This window comes from Pithys albifrons, chromosome 2, assembly GCF_047495875.1.
Source record: "Pithys albifrons albifrons isolate INPA30051 chromosome 2, PitAlb_v1, whole genome shotgun sequence".
NCBI lineage: Eukaryota > Metazoa > Chordata > Aves > Passeriformes > Thamnophilidae > Pithys > Pithys albifrons.
In genome coordinates, this window is record NC_092459.1 from 80,036,821 (window position 1) to 80,062,252 (window position 25,432).

General features: G+C 36.7%; 1 protein-coding gene across 3 annotated transcripts in view; it reads right to left on the reverse strand.

The window, feature by feature from the left end:
- AKT3 (AKT serine/threonine kinase 3) overlaps nt 1-25,432 on the reverse strand; it is a 151,762-nt gene that overhangs the window by 70,690 nt on the left and 55,640 nt on the right. For all 3 annotated transcript variants that reach the window (XM_071574985.1, XM_071574976.1, XM_071574994.1), the window contains exon 3: nt 468-593. In XM_071574985.1, the coding sequence (XP_071431086.1) occupies nt 468-593 (126 nt within the window). The remainder of the gene's footprint in view (nt 1-467; nt 594-25,432) is intronic.

Sequence of the window (25,432 nt, forward strand, 5' to 3'; positions counted from 1 at the left end):
GATTAACCAGCCTGGAGAGCTGATTACCTGACTATCCAAGAAAAAAAAAACTTTTCATGATTTTGTGTCATTTGACAGTCAAGACAATTTTCTAATTAATTTGAGTTTATAAGTGAATTCAGAGATACCAATGAAAAAGAGAGAAAAGGTCAATAATCTTTCAAGGAATTTTCATCTTACAACAATTATTTGTCAAAAGTCATTGTTCTTTACACACACTTCAGACACACACCCACAAAAATGAGGACTCCAATTTTCAAAACATTCAAAAACCAACCTATGCTAAAATCTTTAATGCTACTGTAAAGATATCTTGTAGAGCTGGATGTAAGATCAGTGATACACTAGTATGGCACATGGCAACAAACCTGCAGTGCTACCAATAAATTCTGAACTACGCACAAAGCAATACGTGGCAGAGAATCTGTCAATATGCTGAGAGAATAATAAATACTGGAAATACGTACTTGCCACTGAAAAGTTGTTGAGTGGATATGGCAGATCCACATCCTGGGGTTTCTCCTTATAGCCTATGAAAGAGCCATCTGTCTTTAGCAGGAAATATCTTGGCCGCCAGTTTTTTATATATTCTCCTAAAGTAAAAAAAAAAAAAAGTTCATTAGTACTGTAGGAAAAAAACAAACTTGAATATTAAAAACCATATTGGTGTCTAATAGCAGTTATACCAAAATCTTTTCAGATGTTTTCCACTTAAAGAGAAAACTTTAACACCCTCCGAAAGAAAACTGAATTTCAACAGTAAGCCTGGACTGTACAATGATGTCTCTGGACTAAGAAACTACATGGATGGTGTAGTAATGCTTCATAATTCTAAATTTTATCACACTAGACTCTAAAAATCCTACACTTTTACACCTATAAACAATTCAAAACATTTTCAGGAAAAAGAAAACAAGCACTACAGCTTGACTTTTAATAACCCAGTGAAATCTAAACTACTACAAGATAGAACATTTATCCTGCTGAGTCAAAGCAAAAAATCATTAATTTCCTCAAAACAGACACCAAGCAAATACAAGAAAATTGAAGGTAATGGAAGAATATTCACAAAATACACTTAACAAATATAACTGAGGGCAAAAGGAATAAAAGAAGAAAAAGTAGAAGCCAATTACCTTCCAAGAGATTATTCTCACCAATAAACCTACAATCTCCACCTTCCCCCTACCCCAGGCTGAGCAGAAGATCCTGCAAGCTATGAGGTATTTAGGACCAGACACATACAGAAAACATCAGCAAAGACACAACAGCTTAATTAATGCTAGTTATTTACTATTAAGGGCAAAAAAGTCTCATTAATAGTATTAAAATTTAGAATGCCACACCAAAATCTCAGCAACAATTTCATTTTTAAAGTGCAATTAATCAGTTAAGTACAGACTAGTTTAGATTTGCCCAACATTCTCCATCTTTGATTTCTATAGACTCTGCAGAGTAAATAATGAGGATTTACTAAAACTTCATGTAAGTCAGTGTTTCATCATTACACAAGGGAATACTTCAAGCAAAAGTGTATTAATGTAGAATTCCCAGCCTTGCCCAGGACTTCTCACCGTTTGCAAAATGCTCCAAACAAACCATTCCACAGACTACACTGGTCATGTGCTAAGTCCCAGCCCATTAGTGCCATTTACCACCCCAGCACCCTGTCAGCTGTAGCTACATAGCTTTTAGGCAGCTCAAAAGCCAGAATGAAGTTTACATCCATCTGACATGGAGGTTAGTTACTTCATTAGAGGGTAATCTAAAAATTCATTAATTGCATCTCCACCTTTCCATCACAGCAATCAGTAACTAATTGTCACTGAAGTTCAACATGGGAATCGTGGGTATGGCCTTGATGAGCTTGATCACAACTTGTAAGGATTTTGACAACACTCAAGGTTTAAAAAAACCTAACTGCAGACACTAACATTCCTGATTTTCAACATGTATTTAAGCTGAGAAGGTGGGTAGGGAATAGGAGAAGAAGAAAGAGGAGAAAAATTAACACTGGGCTATTCAAGGTGGGTTATGTTACCTGGCCCACCACAGGAAAACTCTTCCTATTTAGTCCTGCTTCCTGGTAGTAGTGTACCTGCTTAATTTTGTTATACAGACATTTTCATGTAAGTAGAAAGAATTGAAAAAGACACAGTGTGGCTTTATTTGACCGCAAAATGCACAGGGCAGATACAGCACTAGTTATATTTATATCGATGCAGAGCTTTATCTCAGACCTCCAGTGCTAGTTCAGCTGTGAACACCCCTATCGGCACTGCCATTCTAAACTGACTTCACAATGGGAAATCCCAGCTATGAAAGTATGCAATAAAAACCAAACCAAAACAAACAGGTATGAGATATTTTGTAAGCTGAAGAAGAAACACAAGTGCAGTATGGGAAAACAAATGTGTTAACTTTTACACCAACAGCAACAAAAAACTGTATCAGCATTACAAGAAAACATAATGACCCTTTTTAAATTAAGTTTGCTGAATGCTTGAAAATGAAATAACCATAGGCCTAAGTAAAAGTATGACTCATATTTTTAAAATATTTACAATATGCCCTGCAACAAATTTGCTGAAATCTGCAAGGACTCAAAAGCTGAAGTCAAAACAAAACCTTGCATATCAGATCATCCAATGTAAGTTTTCAAAATATTAACATCCTAATTGCTTTGTAAAAGAGATGATAAAGAGAATCTTCTGCATTTTACAATCTGGGTTTACGATTGATTGAGATAGTCTTATTTTGAAGGTGAGTTAACTTCTACGTAGCCAGAGACACAAACATACTGATGGATGAACTCAAGGTCAGCATGGAGACTATATCAACACGCCTAAAGCAGGTCAGCCATCCACTGGCTCAGGTTGCAAAGAGTGTCCCCCTTTCTGCAAGGAATAAACTGGAGAGGGAGATAAGGAGACTCTGCTCCAAGAATCAGGGCTGATAGGGTAAGTACACTTATTAGTCACTCAGAAGTCACTGTTTACTTACATACACACACTCCAGAACTAAACCTGTAGAAAAGTAGACCATTCTAACAGGTGTCCTTAGAGACTCAGCACACACTTCTCTAATCACTGACTCCCTCTTCACTGTTTAGGACAGCACTTTAGACTGAGTATCTGGTAGCAGCCAAATGCAGTCTCTTAATCAGAAAAGCGAATGGATTTTTGATCATGTACTGAGTTATGCAGCTGATGTGCTGCCTGGAGAAAAGCTATTAGAAGAGCATGACTAGCACTTCCAAGCTCCTTTGTACAGAGTTAGCAACTCTGGATAAAAGCTCATCACAGGACAGTTACGTACCAGTTTACCCATGAACATAGCTGTACCTCTGTCCTTCTTCTCCAAACTATAGTCAGACATAGAAAAAGCAATTTAAAAGCAATTGTAAAGCCCTATGGCTTCATAAGGATCCGTATATTTCTTTAATAGACCTATCTCTTTGAGAAATGTTTCTTCTAAATGGTTGCCCAACATGAATCATGGTCAGAATGCTTTTTCATGACATCTATACAAACACACGCACACAGAACTCTTAGTTTTGTCTTGAAATGACTATTATTCCAATCCCTCTCCAAGCTCTTTACATGAATATTTATCATCTGCCCCACATTTATTTTGTAATTTAATTTAAAAAATGAGTGAACACTTTTGAAGACTAAAGTAAACGGTGGTATCAGTGAACAGTTCACTTAGCTGCTCAAGTGGTTTAATGGCTCTCAAGATGCTCTCTTACAACAGCATTCCTTCTACATAATCTGCCTAGAGACAGAAAAACATTTTAGTCCATACTTCTTAATAGACATGTGCTTTCTGAATTGCCCTGGAAGAAATCCTCCATTAAAAAAATGCTTAATCAAAGCAGAGTATTGGAAAAGAAAAAACTTCCACATCTTCTACCTCAGCTGCATTAAAAAAAGAAGTTCATTTTCCAGTATGAGCAATATTAATTCACTTTAAAGATACTTGAAGTGTAAGTTTATTAAATACCTCAACACAAGCAAATTCGATGTAATTGACATCTGAAATTCATTAATTCAAGTGAAAAGAAATTCCATGAGAATGGAGAAGTCCAGGCAGGCTAACCAAACCACAAGATGTCCTGACAATTTAATGAAATGGAGCTGCAGTGCTTAAAAAAGCAGTGGATCTGCCATAGAGAATTAATAGGCTTGTACTCTGCTTCCTGCTGAGTTAATGTAAATTATTATTTTGCCTACATTTACACCCTTCTAAGTTGAAAAACACACTCTTTTAGGATCTGTTTATTAGACAGTAAGAAGAGGTTTCTAATTGCAACCCCTGCAGCAAAGAAAGCCAAGTAGTTCCTACATAATTTTAATTCTAGGCAAAGTTTTTAAAGCTACTTGAGAAAAGTGGCACTAGAATATGTATCTCACTGATACATACAGGCAATAAATACAGAAACAGACACAAAACACAAATTTCGAATCGATTTGATGCTGTTGGCGTCTGTTTTTTGAATAACTACCGAGAGAATACACCCAAAAAATTAAGGAAGACGGCAGCATATTCCTGGAGCACATGAAAATACAATCCGATCTTCATGCAAAAAGCACTCTTGTAACATGCGACTCTTTAATTAACGTTCTATTTAATAATACACTGGCTAACAACACTAACAAAGAACACTTAATGAAGGTTTGTTTAGAACATGACCCTCGCGGCCGCCTCTTTATTCACCTCTGTACTGCAGCATTAATGATTTTTCTTTTCTGCCTTTGGCAGACAGTAACAAGAATCCTGCCTTCGGGACATTGCACAAATTATGTTTATTCCAGTGATGTAATGTTGGTAGTTTTGATACTGCCGAGGAGCTTTAGAAAGAAGAGCTTTCTAAGAAATCATAGGAGTAGTCAAAAAAATCCTTGTTAGACAAACGTGCCACTCAGTTTGTAATTTTTTTTTACTTCACCTCAGAACTTAAGCTCTCTTTTCTTAGATTATAAACTTATATAAACTTGTATTTCACCTCAGATTCAACAGTTGCTATTGTTAGCCTCACCACTTGTAATCCTTAGGCATATGGAAATTCAGCAATTATTGAAAAATTAATCAGTAATTTAAAACTAATCTTATGATGTAAAAAGTATTTCAAAAATCACTTTTGCAAAACATCTACATTTTTCAATATGTAAATGGTTTCAGAGGTGTGAAGGAAATGTCTTTAATATACAGTGCCGACAAGCAACAGAAACCTGAGTTCAAAAATTTGCTTCCTTAAAAGAAGCCACAGCTGCCACACAGACATAAGTGAGATTTAAGGAAAAAAAAACAAAACCACAAAAAACACCCAAAATCAAAACAAAAACAAAAAAAGAAAGAAAAACAAAAAAAACCTCCAAGAAGAGAACACACCAAAATTCTGCCTCTTGTCTGTTTCATCAATTTACTCAAATGGAACTAAAGAAATAATACACAAATATTGCTTTCTCCTTTTTTTTAAGGCACTTTTTCGTTAAATCAAACTCCCTACAATAACATTTAATAAACGGGGGGAGGATGGGGGGGGACACGAGACTGAATTCATCTAAGACCATTAATCAAAATTATCTAAGAGTAAATAAAACATCCATACACAATTTTTCTTTAAAAGAAGCAACTGTAATTAATGTCAGGTCAAGCGAAATTATCAGAAGTAATACCAGTGGTTTTGAGATTGAATTTCCTTACCTTGGCCCTCTGAGGGCAGTGTTACCTAACACACGATTGGAAGCATTAGCAGACTATTTGATTAAGTCAGTAGACACTACATAAACGTAAAGCACTTCTGCTAGAATATTTACTTACTTCTAATTTCATTATAAGAAATTTGCAATACAGTTCAAAGCTACAGTAAAAAGTAAATGTTTAAAAAATTCAATCTAATGTAATTGTGTAATCATACATTATGCAAAATGTTTTACAAAACCTTATTGACCAAAAACTTTAATGAAACTGATTTTTTCTAACGAGCTTTAGTGTTTTAAAAGGTATTTTTATTATATACACTTCCCCACATGTTCGCCAGTAGTTCAAAGAAAAGCAGAATTTGGAACTAACACTTTCTACTTCTCTCTTACACTGCGAGACAGTGATTATTTATTTATACTAACTGTTTTCCCACAGTTCCCAGTAATGCTGAATGACATTTTGAGCACATCTGCACTTACATTAGTCAAATGAATTTTTCCAGTCCCAACTGAGAAATAGGAAACATTTCATTCTATGTGTGGGCATTGGCTTACACCACAGCTACATTTCCACTAAGTTTCTTGCAAATTGGAAACTTTAGGTGAGAAAGTCCAAGTGCCTTTCTCTGTCCATAAAATCGCAGTGAGCCAGTGCAGATATAAGTAAGACTGGTCGATTTATGTTCAGCTGTTTACAGGTACGTGGGCAGAAACCAGGGAATACCACACAGATGTTAATATTCTGCAAAGGCAGCGAGCAGCCTCGATATAAGCTCTAGAAGTGGCTCAGCTGAGCAAGGCGGGAGGAAACCAGGGCCAACCCTCTGTCCTCTGCCAGACAAGATGCACTGAAGATCTGGCAAATGGTACATTCTTTGTTCCTGAGAAAGTACTGAGTAGTGACCAAAGAAATGGGCTCCCTACAAGTAAAGCAGATTCCTTCCAAGCAGGTGAAGATACGGTGCAGCTCTTCATAGTTTCAGGTGCACCACTGCAGCTGAAGTGATGGGGAGGACCAATCTCATTGAGGAGATTTTCTCTGCTCTGCCAGGAGGTTTCCTTCCCCCCAAGGCTGTCAATGCAACCTACAAATGCATTCCAGGATTCTCGGGTTCAAATCACCAGCCACCATGGCTTTTTCATTTTGACTACTGGAGTGAGTCACTGATGTATCTTGTATAAATGCAGCAGTACTTCAGCTCCTGCTGTTTATTCAACCCCTTCCTGTTGCATTAATTATTTTTGCCTAAAATATGCAAAAAAACTAGAGAAAAATATTCAATAACAGACATACCACTATTCAAACGTAAATGCAGTTTTCAAACTGGGCATCTACAATATCCATTCAAAATTACTGATGTGTTTTGGCATCTCATGGAAAACAAATGTTCATTTTCATATGCACAAAATTTTGTCCTTTTAAAAAAATCACACCAGAAATACTGAGATAGCTGACATCCTGACAAATTGAGAACTGACCTTTACCATGCCCATTTTAAGCCAACAGGAAGAAAAACTTGCCAGTTTCAACAGCACTCTCACTTCCCCTTCATTCTTCAAGGATAAGAATTAGAACAATAAATAAATTAAATAGCAGTTGATATTAGCACATGCTGTCTGGAATAACAAAGTCCCGTATTGAATCAGCATCCCTGAGCAACAAAGGAGATCAATATTTTCTAAATATGCCTGCTATTCAGGAACAGAAAACCAAGGTCTATATTCTGGAAACTTTTAAGGACACTGCTCACATTTTCTAAATTTCTCTCTTGCACATGGATTTATAGGATAAAAGCACAAAAATGCTACACTATTCAGCTGCTTCCCAGAGCAGCTTTTTATTTTTTAATAGTAGTAAATGCAAAAAAACATTTTAAATATTGTCTCACAAAATTTTTTATAGCTAAAGCCTTACTGTTTTCAGTACTTTCAAATATTTATAGTTTTTTTTAGATAGCCCTATCAGTATCAAGTACTTTGGATAACAGGAAAAATATTACTTTCCTTTCCTCTGTTTTTATCAAGTGCTAGTAGACCAATGGATCTTTGTCATATTTTAAAAATATTTTAAGAGTAGGACAAGTATACAAATAATAATCTATAAACTACAGCCAGCTACAGCAGCAACAATTTAAATTCATGTACTTGGTTCAAATATATTAAATCAGATTATTAAAATATAAATGCTTTTTACATGTAGCCAACTTGAATTAAACATTTTAGTATTACCTACTTAGAAAATTTTGTAAAACAGCTAACACTAGTTAACACTAGAAATCTCAAACTTTCCACTGTTAGCAAAAGAGTATGGTAAGTTTTACAATAGCATTATCTTTCAGCTGAGTTTCTTTAACAGATTATTGTGTTGTCAAAAATTATGTGATTTCCCCCCCGTTAAAATGGTATTCTTGCTAGCATGTTTTCACAAAGCAAACTGTCCCACTTTTAAAACTGGCACATTGCAATAATTTTAAAATAGCTCCTCTGAACTTTCTCCTTGTCACTAGGTGTGCTCCCAGCCTCAAGCCTTCCAGGTGCCAAAAAGCAGCACAAACAACAGTCACATTCGTCTCTTCCTCAAGCACATAACTGAAGTCAACCTTTTTGCTTTGCCCCTTAGGCTGCATTATTTGCAAAGAATCAGTCCAAGATACACAGAAGCATTCCTCAAAGTGCTGGAGCTGAAACAACCCCATTACTGCTGTACACACCAGGAGATCTTTTTGGTGGCATGAAATGCTTCACAAAGTGCTGCAGCAATGCAGCACCACCCAGAGCAACGGAGCTTCACACCAGCCATGGTGGAACATGTACAATACCGCAATTCTGAGAAGAAGGACCAACACAACTAATAGGCAAAAAGCAAATCTCTGTTTGCAATGCTGGTCACCTCTGTCTAGACACAGATGCAGAAATCAGTACTTGGGCAGGAGGCAGCCACACCTGAATTTTCAGTTAAATCTGACATAATCCAAAACTGGCATCTTCCACTCTGCCACAGTGATGACAGAAGGGCACACCAAATGCTCCCATCAGTAGCTATTGTTATCTATGACCTACAGGTGCTTATTAGACCTAGGATGGAAGACATAATGAAAAGGGGCTCCTTCACTTTTGGTGAGGGCTTGGGAGGAGGCAGAGGTTTCAGTTCATTCTGATAATATTTATGTCATGCGATGACTGACCAAAAACCCTAAAACATACTGATAACTGCCAAGACATGTCTGCAATCCACAGCAGCCTCAACCACTATTTCATTTTCCATCTTTCATTTCAACACAGATATCTGAATGTTGACTGTCATGTAGTATTAGAGAAGAAATTTCATTATTTTAAAAGTTCGCATTTTTATTTATTAAGTAAGAGATCATCTGGATAACAATGCTTTAATTGAGCCCTTTCTGGGCTAACTTAATGTTCCCCCATGCTTGTATCCTTTCTCACATTTCTTTCATATTATCCTGGAAGCTCATCATAATCAGAAATCACTGAACAAGAAATGAGAAAGGATTTTAGTGGAAGAAAGAAAACTGTATTCCCATAGAGTGATCTAAATTTACTTTATGTTCAACTGTCAAACAGGAAAACATAAGTTATGCCTGACCAGCTCCTTGCCTTCGGAGAAAGAACTTAAAATAAGATCAAGCAAAAGAGAAAATTAGTTGCTAATCTCATTCTAACCCCTAGCATTTACTTGCCTACTCCATAATCCTAGACAATCACCAATTGGCACTTTCTGCATAAGAAAAGCTCAGGATGCAGAAGCAGGGGTATGCAACATACTAGTCTTGAGACACACAGACAAAGCTATGTAAGAACTTGTAAAGCACCTGTCCCCCAAACGTCTGAGACTGAAATAACTGCATTACTCTTTCTACTTCCACAAGTACCAAATTTGTTAAGTTGTTGTTTTGTTTTTCTAAACCAACCACATGGAGAAATCAAAAGTTTTCTTCCCTGCAAGAAAAGGCTCTTTTTAGGAATAAACAACGGAGGGAGGGAAGATACTGAACTCCTGAACTAATTAACAGAAGTAAAGGAGGCGGTGGGGGACAATGATAATTAATATGTACCCTCCTTCTAACCAAATCTCCACATACATTCATTCTGTATATGCACACACAACAGCAGCATCATAAACCGTCTCAAGTTCTTGCCATTATTCAGTTCGACATCTGCACATGTTTATGCGTCTCTCCAAACAACCTCTTGAACACCCTGCTGGAGCTGTCATTTTTTTCTTCTCCCTATCTGGCAGATGGCAAGTCAACAATCGGCATCAACAGCAGCCGAATATCTCCCCCCTCCATCCGACCCCCCTAAACAGACACAATAATAACTTCTTTGTGCTTCCCCACAATGCAGCTGCTTAAACCATTTCGCTACAAGGCTGCTTTGCCTTAATAAAAAAAAAAATCCCTTCTGTCAAGTCTAAAAAGCAGCATAATGTTAAGCAAGCTAAAGCCACAGCACAGCTGCAAACGGGCAGACACATTGACAGCTCCTCCCTTAACAAAGCCCTGTGAATTGAAGGGGGTTCATCTGAGGCTCACACAGTAATTAGTATAAAAAAGTCCGACAGCCTCTATTATGCTACGAAAAAAAAACTGGACAGAACTGGGCTGCTGTTTTGCGTCAAGAGTTCTGCTGCAGAGTAGATAAATCATGTTGGGTTTTTTTCCTCTCTTTTTAAAGACAGTAATAAGGAGGATGAGAGAAGCTAATTTGAAAACTTGGACACAGTAATTGTACCATATGGTGAGCATTTATCCCTTCTGAAATACACGCTAACAGTCACTTACATGCACAGTGCTTTGTTTTACAGTTGTTATTCTCCCTACCATATTCATAAAATGGATCTGAATATCCGATACTCCAGAGAAGTTGTGTGTAATTAGCAGCAAAACTGCCTGAGCTAATATATTGGCCTAACATAGCAATCCAGTTAATTGCAGAAAATCCCATGCCCCCAAATTTAAATAGTGTCCACTTCAAGATTTTTTAATTTCTCTCAAACTGGCTAAATATCACACATAATGAAGTTCAGAGAAATAATTTATTAACACTAAGGCTCCTTGATACTGCTGGCTCTAAAATGTATGAGTAGAAGTATTTTTCTTTCCATCCATGCAGTATAGAGGAATTAAATCAAGAACCATTTAAGAGTAACCACAAAATATTTCAGTTCCACCATACTTGGGAAAGAAACTACTGCATAAATTAAAGGTGAAACTGAACTTCATCATCGGGCACAGGAGACAAAGACTTCAAATCCACTCCCCCACCTACACCCCCATTTTCTTCCTGGATTGTATTTTGCAATGTTTTTGTTAACAAACCAGAGCTTTGTTCACAGGAACCTGCAAAATTTGGAAAACACACCACCCAGCCCTCAGGATCTGCTTGCTCTTTACCACATACTCCCAGCTTTTCACCCTGTTCATACAATCAAATCATCAAGGAAGATAAGGAACCAGTTGAGTGGAGCTGGGGAAACTTAGGTTTCCTTACATAAAAGAGACACTGCAGTTAAATGGAAAATTTAATAAATCTTAAAGTACTGCTTTCAGAAAATAAGATATAGGAAACTTCCAATCAGGGGAAATATAAAACTCAAACAGAATAAAGGATGAAAATTTGGTGAAAAATTAACCAGACACAAAATCAAGTCTGCAGCGGAGCATAACATACTTGCAAAGAACCAGAACAGTTTCTTTCTATTGGTTTTTACCTCAGAAGACAATAGCAGAATCTGGTTCAGGTAAGAGATAAATATTTTCACTTACTCTAGATCAAAAAGAAGGTATTGGAGCAGAAGTACTAGAGTCCCAAATGGAGGCAGAATACGTCCATAGCTACTAAGAAACTGATAATGAGGTAAAAACTACTGGCAAAAAACAGCTATCCTTCACTGATGACAGTTCACCTGGAAGATTCTAAATGGAAAATTATACCCAAAACCCTCAAGATTTAAAAAAAAAAAATAAATAAAAATAAAAGGGAGTTAAAAAGAATTTGAAAATTTCAAGTTAGTTGGCTGGATAGCAATTGAAGAAAACTGTTTATAATTCTGCTTTTAACCACACACTTAAATAACACAAACTGAGACAAGATAAACAAGGCAGCACTGCTTCAAAGTAGAAAAATCATGCCCATCATATGGACTATCTTCAAGAATGTCAAGAAAATAAAACAGAGACTGACACAATTTATTTAATCTTTTTTAAAAGCTTTTAATAAGTTTAAAGAAACTCATTGTGTGAGTGAAAAAAGCCATGTGGTGGAACAGAACAGAGAAAGGAAACTGGGTAAAAGGAGATCAACACAGAATTACAGTCAAATTTTCAAATTTCAGCCCATGATGCTCCACAGTCCTGTGTTAGAAACACTTTTAATTAATATATACAACAATGATCTAGGCTCACCACTGCATATACTGCAAGACAGTAAAACTATTCAAGTTCATTAAGAATGTGAAGAATTTCAGAGGGGCAAAGCTATGCCAGTGAGCTGAGAAACACCAGATGAAATACAATGAAGAATTACTTGAATTAATAAACAGTTACAAGAATAACCTGAAATGCTCATACACTGTTTAGTTTTAAATTAACCACTAAAAACAATGAACATAAGCCTTGTTAAAGTATGCAGTACTACGAAGAACGAAAAATATTCTCATTTATTAAGTTGCAGAATTCTAGGAACACTATAAATATTATTATTCAAAGACAAGCAAACAAATTACAGTTTTGATAATTATATTTTTAAAAAATTACAAAAGAACAGAAGAGCTTCAGAAACAAAACATACAATCCACACAGTAATAACCAGAGTTAAAGAGAAGCAGAGTTAGGAGAGAAAGATTGGATTAGGCTTCACTTTCAAAGGAAGGACTACCACAAAAGGGTTTCACAATACAGATAGCCAATAGCAGCGTATCAGTCATTTCACAGGAACACACTTCCAGGAGAGTTCAGGGAAGGGTTTTCAAACATTCTGCATCCACAGCTCTAGCTGAATTCTGTAACATCACCACGTAACTAGTGGTTTGCACCATGGCAATGCCAGCTACTCTTCCATCATTTCAGCCCCCGACCCTCCTAGCACCTTTAGAAAAAGTCAGCCTCTTCTTGAACGCTGTGAGACATCTCCAAACTTGTGCGAGCACTTTCACTTAAAAAATGCAAACATCACATTCTGGAAACTGGATTGAACAAACAGCACAGGCATTTTCTTCCTTTAACAGCTATACTTTTTTTGTCCTAGCACAAATCTGGCACTAGCCAGGAAGTATCGATGGTGAATGGAAGTCCCAGTCCTTGGCCACTTTGCTTCTCCTTAAATACCACCCACTATCGGTGCAGTCCAGTTGGGAATGCTCCCTTGTGAAGGAAGCATTGCAGTGTATCCCACATCCTACTGCACTGCATCAGCAGAGGCACCCCCACAGCTGAGACAGGGCTACAAAAAGCACACCCCAAGAAAAGAGGTTTGGACCAGATCAAAACAATTTCAGGTCACTGTACAGCTCATATCAGCACAAAGCAAAGACAGGGAGTAACTGACTGGGGGCAAGAAAGATGCAAAGGAGAAAAGGCAGCAGCATGAACTTAGGCAAGATTAACTACTGTTTAATCAGACTCGGGCTCTGCCTTGTGAGTGCAATTATTGTTTTCCGGTCAAGCTAGAAAATCAGGTTCAAGTGATTCAATTTTCTACAATCAACTGCATCTCTGAGCGATGATGCCACAATAGTTCTGACAAAATATTAAACCAAGAATTTCCCTAATACAATTTCATATTCTATACAACCAAAATAAATCCTCATATGTGTGTCAGCATGTATTCTGTCATTTACATAAGTACACAGAAATTATAGGTAAAAAAATATGTGTACTATAAGGAACGTGTACAAATCTCTGTACTTTGGCAAAAAAATGAAAAATCACTTAAAAATTCACAATTTGAAAAGCTAAAAACACATACTTTTACATTTGTTTTTGAAATAGTTATTACTATTTAGTAATATTACAAAATTTTACAAACTTAGAGATCCCAATATAAATTTATACTTTGAGTTAGCCATGCAATATGTCCCATGCCAAAAACAGTGACAAGAAGGTAAGAACAATTTGGTCAGCATTTTCATACAATTTGCAGACTACAATAAAAGTAATAGAAGTAAAAAAAAAAAAGAAAAATCAAAACAACATAAACCCACAACCCACTCATTTTGAACCTCAGAATTCTATATATTTCTAAAAGTTTCACTGCCTTAAAATAAATAAAACAGCTCGTAATGCAGATAAAAACCATAACACAGTTCAATTTTAATATATATTACAGTATTGTATCTTGCATTATTTTATTATATTACAATTGTAATAAATATTCAGGGAAAGGAGAAGTTAAAAAGTCTTTTGCTTCAGGTTTTTCCAGTCCTCTTAATTAAAAGAAAGCTTGACTGATAAGCAAAAATGCTAAATTCTCAACACTGTAATTTTATTAGCGCAAAATTTTTGCACTATTTTCAGTCACTTTAGAAGCCTTTAAAACACAGCTACAAAATAAGACAACACCAGCCCCCCCCCCCCCCCCCCCCCAGATTCCAGCCACAGGATGGAACTGAAAGATGACTAACCTGGATAACACACATAAATTTATCTAACCAAGCCCAGGATGAAGTTTGTTACTAGTTTTCCACTTATAAACACACACGTTGTCATTTCTCTGCTATTAACCATACCGTTTTTATCTAATCCAAAGTACTGAAAAGTGTTTAATGACTGAGCCTCCAAAATAGTCTAACAACTTGGAGGACGACCTTAAATAGAACTCAGCAAACACCACAATTAGTTTATTTGATACAGAAGTCAAATTTCATACAAGAGAAAACATGATAATCTCCTCCTACATCTGGCCTTTCTGAAATTCTGAATATACCTACAATAATTAACTGGCACCAAATATTTAACATTTGTGACACCAAAATAATAAGGATGAATAAAAAACTGTAATTTTCAAAAAATGTATTTGCATTTCTATTGAATTAGGTAAACAATTTATATATGCTTTGAGTGAACATTTTTTTCCTTGAGAAAGTAAACAGCACAATTCTCTAATTAATAAAAACAAAATGGAAACTGACTTACAACACTGACTTCAAAATCCTTGTGAAAGTCTGTACTGGTGATGTCACAAATGCTGTCACATCTGAGCGGGTATTGTCTGTAGAAGGTTCAGAAATGTCCATTTTAATCAAAACATTTATTAGACTAGAGGTAGTTGTGCGTTTTGTTTCTAATTTAAAGAATTAGAGAATTAGGTAAAGTCTGAAGAGTTATTAAGGATCTGATCTGTAATGGATACAGAAACCCATGTAAGAGTGAGTGGTCATCCATACTGCTTGCTTCCTTCAGCTTTTAATGTTAATGTTTTCATAACATTGATGCAACACTCACAGTTTCTAATTTGCTTAAAATGAACTACAAATGATCTCCTCAGAGTACTAAAATGCCAGTAATAAAGTACTAAAAGACAGAAAACACCATTTCTCCAAGCTTGCAGTTACTTTTAAATTAAATCTTTTAACTTCGTGATTCTTCAAAACCAGTAATACCTTCCGCTTCTCTCCACTGCAAAACACTAATTATTAAACAATTTTTTTTTAATGTCAAGAAATCCTCACATCACTCATCCAAGCCCCAAACAGCGATGAGGACTTTTGATCACTTGGATGCAAATTTTAGTTACCTGAAAAAAAAACCTCTCTCCCTTCTCTCTTTTTTTCCCTGTGCAATTTGGCTTGGCAACATGGCACTGAGAAAAGACCAAGCTCTACTGTGGGAAAGGATTTGAGCTGTGCAGATGCCCCAAGAACTTTCAAATGTTCATCTTCCCATTTAGAGCCTAACTATATACTTAAGCTTCTTGTGATGGAAGTCATCTATATTCTATAACCATTTCTTGTATGTCCCCAGTGAAGAAAACCAAACAAAGAAGTCTTTCCAATAAAGACATCTTTCCGACAAAGACTTACAGTGAGAAAAACTCAGGTATAGAATTTCTTAAAATATCTTCTAAAATTTCATGCCTGTGACACAAGAACTGGAAGGAATGACAACAGAATAAAGCTATGCTTTTATTTCAAATTCCAAAGAGGGGGAAAAAAAATCTCACGCCAGAATGAGGTTTGAGGACATATGGCCAGTCTATCACCTGACTACCAAACAGCAGTACTAAAGCTGCCACATGTTTGTTAATCCCGTGAGGTAAAATGCTGCTTTGTCTTCTGGAGGTCGTGCTGCATATGAGTGCCCGTTACAATGCTGATGCATTTTTCCATGCTGACATTCCCCCAGGAATTATGAGATCCCCATCAGGGAGAAGTGACAAAAATTTTTTATCTCCTCTAAGAGTCTTCCATATTTTTGTTTACCAAGAGTGCACACAAGAATATTAAGCATCAGCAGTACAGTTTAAACAGTTTTAACGAAAGCTTTTCTTCTGGATGTCTACAGTTCAATTCAGTTAATTTTTATACATAGACTATTTAGTTAAGGTATATTAGGTAAATTTAATCTTACTATTTTTAGACTACTGAGTTTTCAATGACAGCTTGGCTCTTGTAACAACAGATAACATTTTGATAGAGACTGACTGGAAGTTAGTGATAAGATTATTGGTTTACAGACAGCAACTTCTCTTCAGATAATCCATGATACAGGGCAGGAACATTTCCCAGAGATCTGGCTATTCTCTAGTGTACTTACCATTCTGTATGGGGCAGAAAAAGGTGACATCAAGGGATCAGTGATCAGTAAGTCATAGAACACCTCTAGTCCTCCACAAGATTCTTACTGTCCTGAAATAGGTCTGTTTTCAGACTCCTTTAGTTCCAACAAAACTCCTCAGTGAATCCTAGGTGCAATTTTTCACTATACCTCAGCTAATCCAGCTGAGGAGAAACTCTTCCTTTTCCTCCTTGTTCCAGCCCTGCTGCCCAGGTCTCCCTTGTCTGATCTGCCACTTATGTCACTCACAAGCCCAAGAGGTAAAAAAAGAGGGGGTGAAGCAAAGAAAGAATAGGACAGTTTCCTGCAAGATCAAACAACTGACCCCATCAGCTGGCAAGTCACATTCTTGCTAAATTCATCACAAGGTGTCAAGGAAGGTTCTGTCTGAACCTTCTCCTTCATTAGCAGCATACCATTAGATTTGATTAGGTATAAAAATGAAAGCACTCTCTGGATACTGTTTTCAAAACCTTCCTCTCTCCATCACACAGTGGACATCTGTCTAAAGGACCTGGTTAGGCAAGTAGCAAGTGGGAGGGCTATATGTGTATCTATTATTGATGGTACAAACACCCAAGCAACAAAATTGAGCTTCTTCTTGCCCCTCTGTTTGTATAGAGGTGGTCCTGCTGCTGCCCGGTTTAATTTTTTCACACAATTCTCCCCCTTCAGTGAAAGTGCAAAAGTAATAATGCTCCTGCCCTCATTTAAGGAAAAAATTAACAGTGACTTACATAATACCTTTAGATCCCTATATCTGTAATCGTGCCACCACAAAGACCACATTTGTATTCTTAACCCAGCAACAGCAAACACACGAGAGAAAGTGCCTTTACAGTGACTTTAAACAACTTCATTTACTGAACATGTCAAAGAAATATTAAGAAAATACTTAATTATCATGAGTACCTTCCCTCAGAAAAATGTAAAGGCCTAATGGGTTTAAATTAATACAATAAGAAAACAAAAACACACAGCAAAGGAAGTATGCTGACACTCCACATTCATAAGAGAGCTTTACCCTTCCATATTACTGAGCAGGAAAGTGCCAAACTGGTGGCAACAGCACAACCAGCTAAGACTATGAAACACACCAATAATTACAGTGATTTTATATTTTAATATTGATGCAGTGTTTCTCAAACAGCATGTCAGAGGGGACCTCAGCAAAGAGCAACTGGATTTTCTGTTTCATTTCAATAACACTATGAGCAAGTCTTGGACAAATTCTCACCAAATTTCTATTGTTTTGAGGGTATCAAAATGCTCTTCTTAGTATTTTTCAATCTTTCTCTTAGTCATCCTCATCTTGGTTCTAAATACATCTGAAGTCAACCTTCAGTCGTGGAGCTCCATTACTCTTTACACTGTTACATTAAAGAACTCTCATGTTCCCCATTAAGGTTCCTTCCCATGGCAAGGTAATCCCATACTCCTCAATAACCACATGGGCTCTCAGAATCTCATGTTCTAAAGGCATTCCCTCCACTGCTGAAAACATTATCATTTTTCTTCTCTATTTTCTTCTCTCAGAGATGTAAATATTCATTTAAATATTAAATATTAAATGAGAAACTGGAATGGAACTCATGATTCCTATCACCCTATCCTAATTTACTTCTCTGTATTCTTACTTTGAATCTTGAGAGGTTGCAAGGAAACCATTTTCTGCATAACTTGACAAGGAACTCTCAAGAACTACAGGCATTTAAGAATCAAATCATTTTAATTAACTCTATGAGGCTCAATTTTTTCAGTTCATGGAACTCTGTATTTTCCAACACAAACAGAGTCCTAAATATCAGGAGAACTATCATACCCTGCACATGACAGCTGCTTTTTTCTCAGTAACTTTTTGCAGATTCTTCCAAAGCAGTTCACAGATCCCTCAGAATCTGCAAACAGGATGAAAATGATTTTTTTATTGCTTTTAGCTACTATTAAATTGTATTTAAATAATATTATTTCTCTAGTGGAAGATTTATCCTTCTCCCAGCTTCATAAGTAGGTTTAGCACTGGAGTGGAAGAAAGCTGCCCAATTAAATCTGACATGCAAATATTCATCATTAATAGAAAAATACAGGTAAAAATAAGAAAAATAGTTTTAAAATATGGCCAAGGACTAGCTTAAAGGACTTTACAAGCATGCAGAAGACTAGTGAAAATACTATGAGGCCAGGAAAAAAATGGCTGCCATAATTAAGAAAATAAAGTAGTCCTCCCTTGTCTCCTTCCTCCTCCACATCTGCAAAAATCTATTTGGATGTCTTAACGGAAAAGTTAAATGGTGATTATAGGCAAAACACCAGTATTAAGCACGAAAGGTTTGCCTAAATAAGAAGGAAAATGGAAGATGATAAAATATGTCAGCATAAGAAAGCGAGAGTCGGGAGGTCCCTCAGTGATGCATGCTGGCATCAGTTTTCTATTACATCTTCCTCAGTGACCTGGACAGTGGTGTGATCCTTGACATCATACAACTTACAGATGATATTACACTGTAGTGGATAGTCAAATGCCACATCTATGGCACAGAAGAACAGAAGGCTCTGAACTCACAAAACTGAGCAAAGATGACAAATGAACATTGGGTACATACATGTGAGGTAATGCATCTAGAAAAAATAATACAGACTATGTCTCACAATGTTTACTTTAAACTCATAAATTATACTTTAGTTGAGCCATGGATTCATCATTGACAGCTCTATGAAACAAAGTTCATGTACAGTAACAGCCAAAAAACCTGACAAAATGTTGGGCATGTCAGAAAGGATACTGAGAACAAGAGAAAGAATGTCATTTTGCTGATGCAGAAAACACTGCTGTGCCCACATCTTCATTACCCTGTACAGTCTTGTCTCCAAGGCTCAGGAAGAATGTAGCTGAGTTATGAGAAAACACAGGGAAAGGAAACCAAAATGATTCAGGGAACAGAGCAGTCACCTTTTCTAAGACAGAATGAAAAGACAGGAGCTTTTTAGTTTGGACAGGAGAAGGTTGAGGTCACAAAATAATGAAGGCAACAGGTAAGTGCAGAACTGCTGCTCACCAAATACCACAATACAATATTTGGGATCCTTGGTGAAACACATTCATAAATATACCACCTAACATCATTCATGCAACAGTTCTGGACATTGAGAAAGTGCAAGGGGAATGCAAGGCAAGAAAAGGGCCAAACTTGCAAGCTCTCCCTAAAGACCATCTCTTCTGCCACTGCTACAGGCAGAATACTCAGCTAAATGGGCTATTGGTATGTCTCAGAAGGCTATTTCTTATGTTATGCTTACTTAAAAAAAAGATTTCCTCATTTATAAGTCAAACCGCATTGCAACAATTTAAAATCATAATTTATTCTCCTTTCTGCTTTGCATATGAAGAACACATCATATTATCACTTCTCTTTTCTTATTTAGCCTCAGTAAGAGCAATTCATTCAACCTATACTCACGGGTGCCTAAATCATTGATCTCTCATTGCTAATCTCTGTTTAATAGTCTTTTATGATCTTGAACAGCAGCACACAAAAATGTCCAGCTAAGACCTTAAATACTCAATGGAGCAGGAAGATGCATCTTACAGGTTTTATCACCACTTATGCATTGCCTCATGTCTTTGCCTTCTTCACAACAGAAAGATATAATTAATAACTAGTTTGTTATCCAAGGTACCTACCAGACTTTATTCTGAAGAGCTTCTTACCCAGACACTTCTTCTCCATTAATTTCTTTGTAAAAGAAATCATTCTAGAATGAATATCAAACTTGCTCCCCTGAACAGCTTCCAGCTCCTCACACACACCACATCTCAACATTGGCAATACCACTCTGAATTCTAATCCCATCCTCCAGCACACCTGCAGTCCTTTTCATTTTGGAGACACCACAAAATACTAATAACCATTCTCTTTGCTATTACTCACCACATCAATGAAAGTACTGCCTAGGCAGAAGTCAGGAAACTGCTTAACAAAATTCTCCCCCATATTTACTTCTATTTTGATATCAAACCTTTAATATCAGCACAGTCTTCTAACAGTTTTGCTCTTAGAAGCAAACCTCACAGTTGTTTCATGTAAATGTATATATCTCTTTTTTCCTTATGAAAACCTTATTCACAGACTATCAGAAGCCTGAATAAATCCAAGATACAGTATTCAGAGCTTCTAACCTACACACAAAGAGCATTACCTTGTCAATAAAAGGAAAATTGATGAGTTGATACAATTTAATCTTGCCAAATCCACAGTGACTCATCTAATTTTTCAGTGTTGATAGTCTGTTTGTTCTAGCTTTTTCCCTTAAGTTAAATTGATGTTAAGCATTTTGCCATATTAAAACACATTTTGTTTGAAGATAACAAACATGAGATGCAATCCAAATAATTTTCCCAGTGTTATTTATTAATTACTGTCTATGTTACCCATAAATTTTATCATTGATGATTTTGTGTTTGTTTTCTCAAGTACTGAACCTGTCAGTGAGCCAGTTGTAAAACTGATCACTGCTGAACATAAGAGTATCACTACACACATTCATCTCCCAAATTTTTAGTCATACTTTCCAGATAGACTTTGGGTTATACAAAATTATGAAGAAAAAAATGGAATTCAGCTTAGTCTCAAAAGAAGTAAAGTATTTACTAAAGGTCTTATTCCTTTGTGTACAACAGGCCACATGACTGATCTTTAACTCTGACATTAAAATAACATAGTAAGAGTGTTCCAGAATAATGGTGTAATTAACTCAAAATGCCTACTGCAAATATAAAAGAAAAACACCTTCAAATATTCAACAAATAGCACCTTGCCACGACTATTGTTATCTGCTGCTGCCAATCAGTATTGCTATGGCTGTACAAAGACTCCAGTGCACCAGACTGTCGCTAATTATGTATATTCAAGTGATTAGCAAGCACTTGTTGCCTCGTTCACACCACCCTCCAAACAGCAGCCTTTGAGAGGAGAATAGACTGCAAATTTATTGAGAGAACACTGTTAATCCTTTGGGGAGAATGTAAATGTAAACAGGACTACTCTACATCAAGGTGCTTTGACAACAAAAATCATCTGCATAAACACATGCTCAACAACAAACAGGTGTTCTATTTCACAACTAGCGCCCATTTGATGCTTTCAAGTAAGCATTATGCACAAACTGTTAGAAGTACTTTGAAACCAGCTGCAATTACTATAATTAGCTGTTTTCCTACACTTTGGTGAGGTTTTTTCCTGTACCTGTTCAGCATTGTGCTGGTTGCAATTTGTAAACCCAAGTGAAGCCGAGGTTCTGGCCTCCTGTTTAAAGTTTACTATCCTCTCAGTTCAGCAATCCCTATGAGAAGTTCATAATTATCATTAAAGTGCCACCAGTTAAAAGATGATATCTGTATTAAATAACAGCCCTACAAATGTCAGGTCACTCATCTAACACTTACCCATGAACAGCAAATGGTGCCAAAATAGCACCTTAAAAATAGTTAACCTTCAATGTTCAGGATTTCCCTTTTTTACCAGAAATTGCCCTAGGAACTAACAAGATTTATTTTTAATAACAAGAGCTTTACTTCTAGTTCTATTAGACAATGGGTGGTGAAAAGTCTTGCTTCTAAACAGCTACACATTCTAATTTAACACCAAGTAAATGTTTTAAAGAAAATTTTGGTCAGAATGCACACAGTTCCTTCAGTTCAATTAACATGGAATACTTAAAAAGCACCTTTACCACTTTTTTATTCTTATTAAAATGATGTGCTCAAGCTTCTTTCTTGTCTATCTCAGCCTTCATGGCATCTACACAGCTTAGTTTTCAGCAATTCCAAATTCTTCACCACAGTGATGTACTTTTATAGGTGTGTTCAACACCAGCAATGAACAAGTCTAGTGGCCTTTTCCCCAGAGTCAAACCCTAATAAGCTTGGCAGTGCCACCTATAGATAGCTAACATCCAGCTCTCCTACCTTATGATTTGCCAGATTTTAACCACTGAACTGAATACCTTCATATTAAGCACCTGCCCCCCATCCACCCCCCTCCACCCCCCCATGAAAAACTTAATAAACAAAGACTGGGACTGCCCAGGGAGTAAGAACTTGACTGGGAGGAAGGGTTAAAGGTGACAAATATGCAGTACTAAAAGGACAGGCAACCGAAAGAAAGGCTCTTTTACCTTGAGTGAAACAGGCAGGAAAATCTATGATCATCATGGCAAAATCTACAACACAGTACCTTTCCAAGACCTGAAGATAGTCTGTGTTGACAGGTTAATTTGACATCCTCCATCAATTTCAGAATCAACCTAAGGTCCCTCTAATACTTTTTTCATCTATAACAGAAGAGTTCTGGTTTTTTGGACATCCACACTGGGCAATTAAGTGAGCTCTGTACATTTTTCACAACCACTATTTTCTTCCCACCAACTTCGGCTCAGCTGGAAAGGATATAAATTCTTCAGTTCTGTTGGGCCAGCCAAACAATACACATTGTATTCACAGAAATAATTCCCTAAGAGACCAAAAGAATGACCAAAAAGACTAATAAAAAGTTGTAATATTAAGAAATCTCTCAAAGAGATGTAGGAAGCATTGCCTAGAAAATTGCAGGCAAAGTTTTGGACTTCTTTCAGAGACATCATCTTTTGCAAAGCCCTGAGGGTAGTAAACGAATAGTTGCTCTCATTTACTCTGTTAGCCCTTATGGCAAAGATGTACATAGCGAACCCAGCAGTTTCTATTGTACAAGCAACCCCCACAATGACATGAAGAATTAATTTTCTCTGCTGCTTCTTTCTTAATAGAAAAATCTGGCAAATTACAAAAAAAATAATAAAGACTGCATCTACAGTTTGTATATTCAAATATGAAGAAAGACCAGATTCAGAGTTACCTTAAGCTTTTCATGTACACTAAGAGCTCTAAGTTAGAGAATGTTGTCTTGTATTAGTCATCTTTGTGATTTGTGTTCCTAGATTTCACTGTGTAATCCAAAGTGAGATTTCACAACACAGTAGCACCCAGCCACTGACAAAACACAAACACTGCACAGCATCAACACCACCATTCATCCAACCAGTAAGGTGAAAGGAGTTAGACTTCCTGTTGGTACAGGTTATTTTTTTTAATGTCGGTTTTATACCCTGAACCATCACTGCTCACTTAGGTGAATACTGCTGCTGCACCAGATGTAGCCAAAATGCATATACAAAGGTCACAGTTAGCAGCCCCTCCTTTCCCCTTCTAGGGAGAGACAGACATTAGTTTAGCTAATCTCAGTGTATTTATCTTGGCACACGAAGTTATAAGTAATAGTTTAAACTAGCCCTCCTGATTTTGTGGTAAGATATTCTAAGAGGAATTTGTTACAGAATTTCTGATAGGAACAGTAACTTCTACTGTCACCACGTGAAGAGGTTAGAAGCAGGAAACAAACAGATGTGAAGTGCTTCAACAGCTCCAAGCAGATACAGAAATATGATTCAGTTATTTTATTTAGCTATATGCTAAACAGAAAATACGACTATAAGGGTGTTTACTACACATTCATATCATCACCACATGAAGTTACATGCAGACACATCCGCTTTCTGTTTGTTTATTTAAGACTTTGTGAGACTCAAAGGCAACTAATTAGGAGAAATAGCATACTGAATTCCAACATCAGGAGTTCAGAGTCTGATATCCCATTTACATACACAAATATGTAACGTTTCAAGTATAAGCTATGAGATAGAGTGAAAGAAGAGTATATAACAGAAATCACTATCAGCATTTGCAAAGAAATGTACATTATTTGTTAAAAGTATGTAAGCTTTACAAACGATCAGCATCCTGAGAAATCCATGCTTATGTTTATGTTATTTTAATAACAGGGCATAAATTTAAGCATGCATATCAGATCAATATGATGACATTCTAAATAAATGCTTTGAAATTGCAAGTCTTCAGTGCACCCAAGAAGAAAAATAAAAATAATAATCAGCCATGGGTTCCAGAGAAGAAAGAAACATAATTTTGAGACCATTCCAAGCCTTAGTATTAGTTACCTCTGATTTACTGTGTTTCATTACATTCTTCTATTAAAAAAATCCTTTTCCACGAATGCCGCATCCAGATTTTTTGCATGTATTCTTCCTGGAAAATGTCCGTCCTTATGAAAAGGACAGACATTTTTGTATCAAGCTAAAGTTTAGCTAACGTTCCTAGCAAGACTATTGCTTCAAGACCAGATATTCTTCCTGCAATACACTATACAGTGTTTTCACATGCATTACATCCAAGATGGTCAGATCTGACCAGTTAATTTCCTCAGGAAGACTCAGGAACTTTAGGATGGACCAGCTGCTTCTTGCAAAGGCTCAGGTAAGCAAGCAAGGTGAAATCTGAAGGACACAATCAGCCCTTCCTTTCAGGATTCTAGGAGTAACTTGTTAGCTACCACCCATCAGGAATTAGAAGGTGACTAGAAGAAGCCAAAGTATCACACCTACACAGACACTGCATTTATTTCTCATGTTATTTTGAAGTCTTCCTGTTAAAGAGAACTCACAATGCCAGAGAAATTACAGTATTTATCAGTATGCTGAAGAAAGCATGAGCAACCTAACAGTGTTCCATATTCTCCAAAGGAAGTAACATAGCCCACAGTCATAGCCTCCAAGCTTTGGTGAATAAACTTTAGCCAAAAGTTTTAATGAAGTAGAAGTTTCTTTAATTGTTGGTAAGAAAACAAAAATCTCTTTTCAGGAAGTCCCCTTTTGTGGCAAAGCCCCCATACAGGTTGTGTACTTGACCTTCTACTGCAAAAATCAAACAACTGGGGCTGCTATGAGAGGAAATCCAAAGCAACAGAAGAGCTGCAGCTAACAGACTGGGGGCCAGGGCAAGCTGAGCCCCAGCTAATGGGAGCAGTTAGAGACCACCCCAGTTTT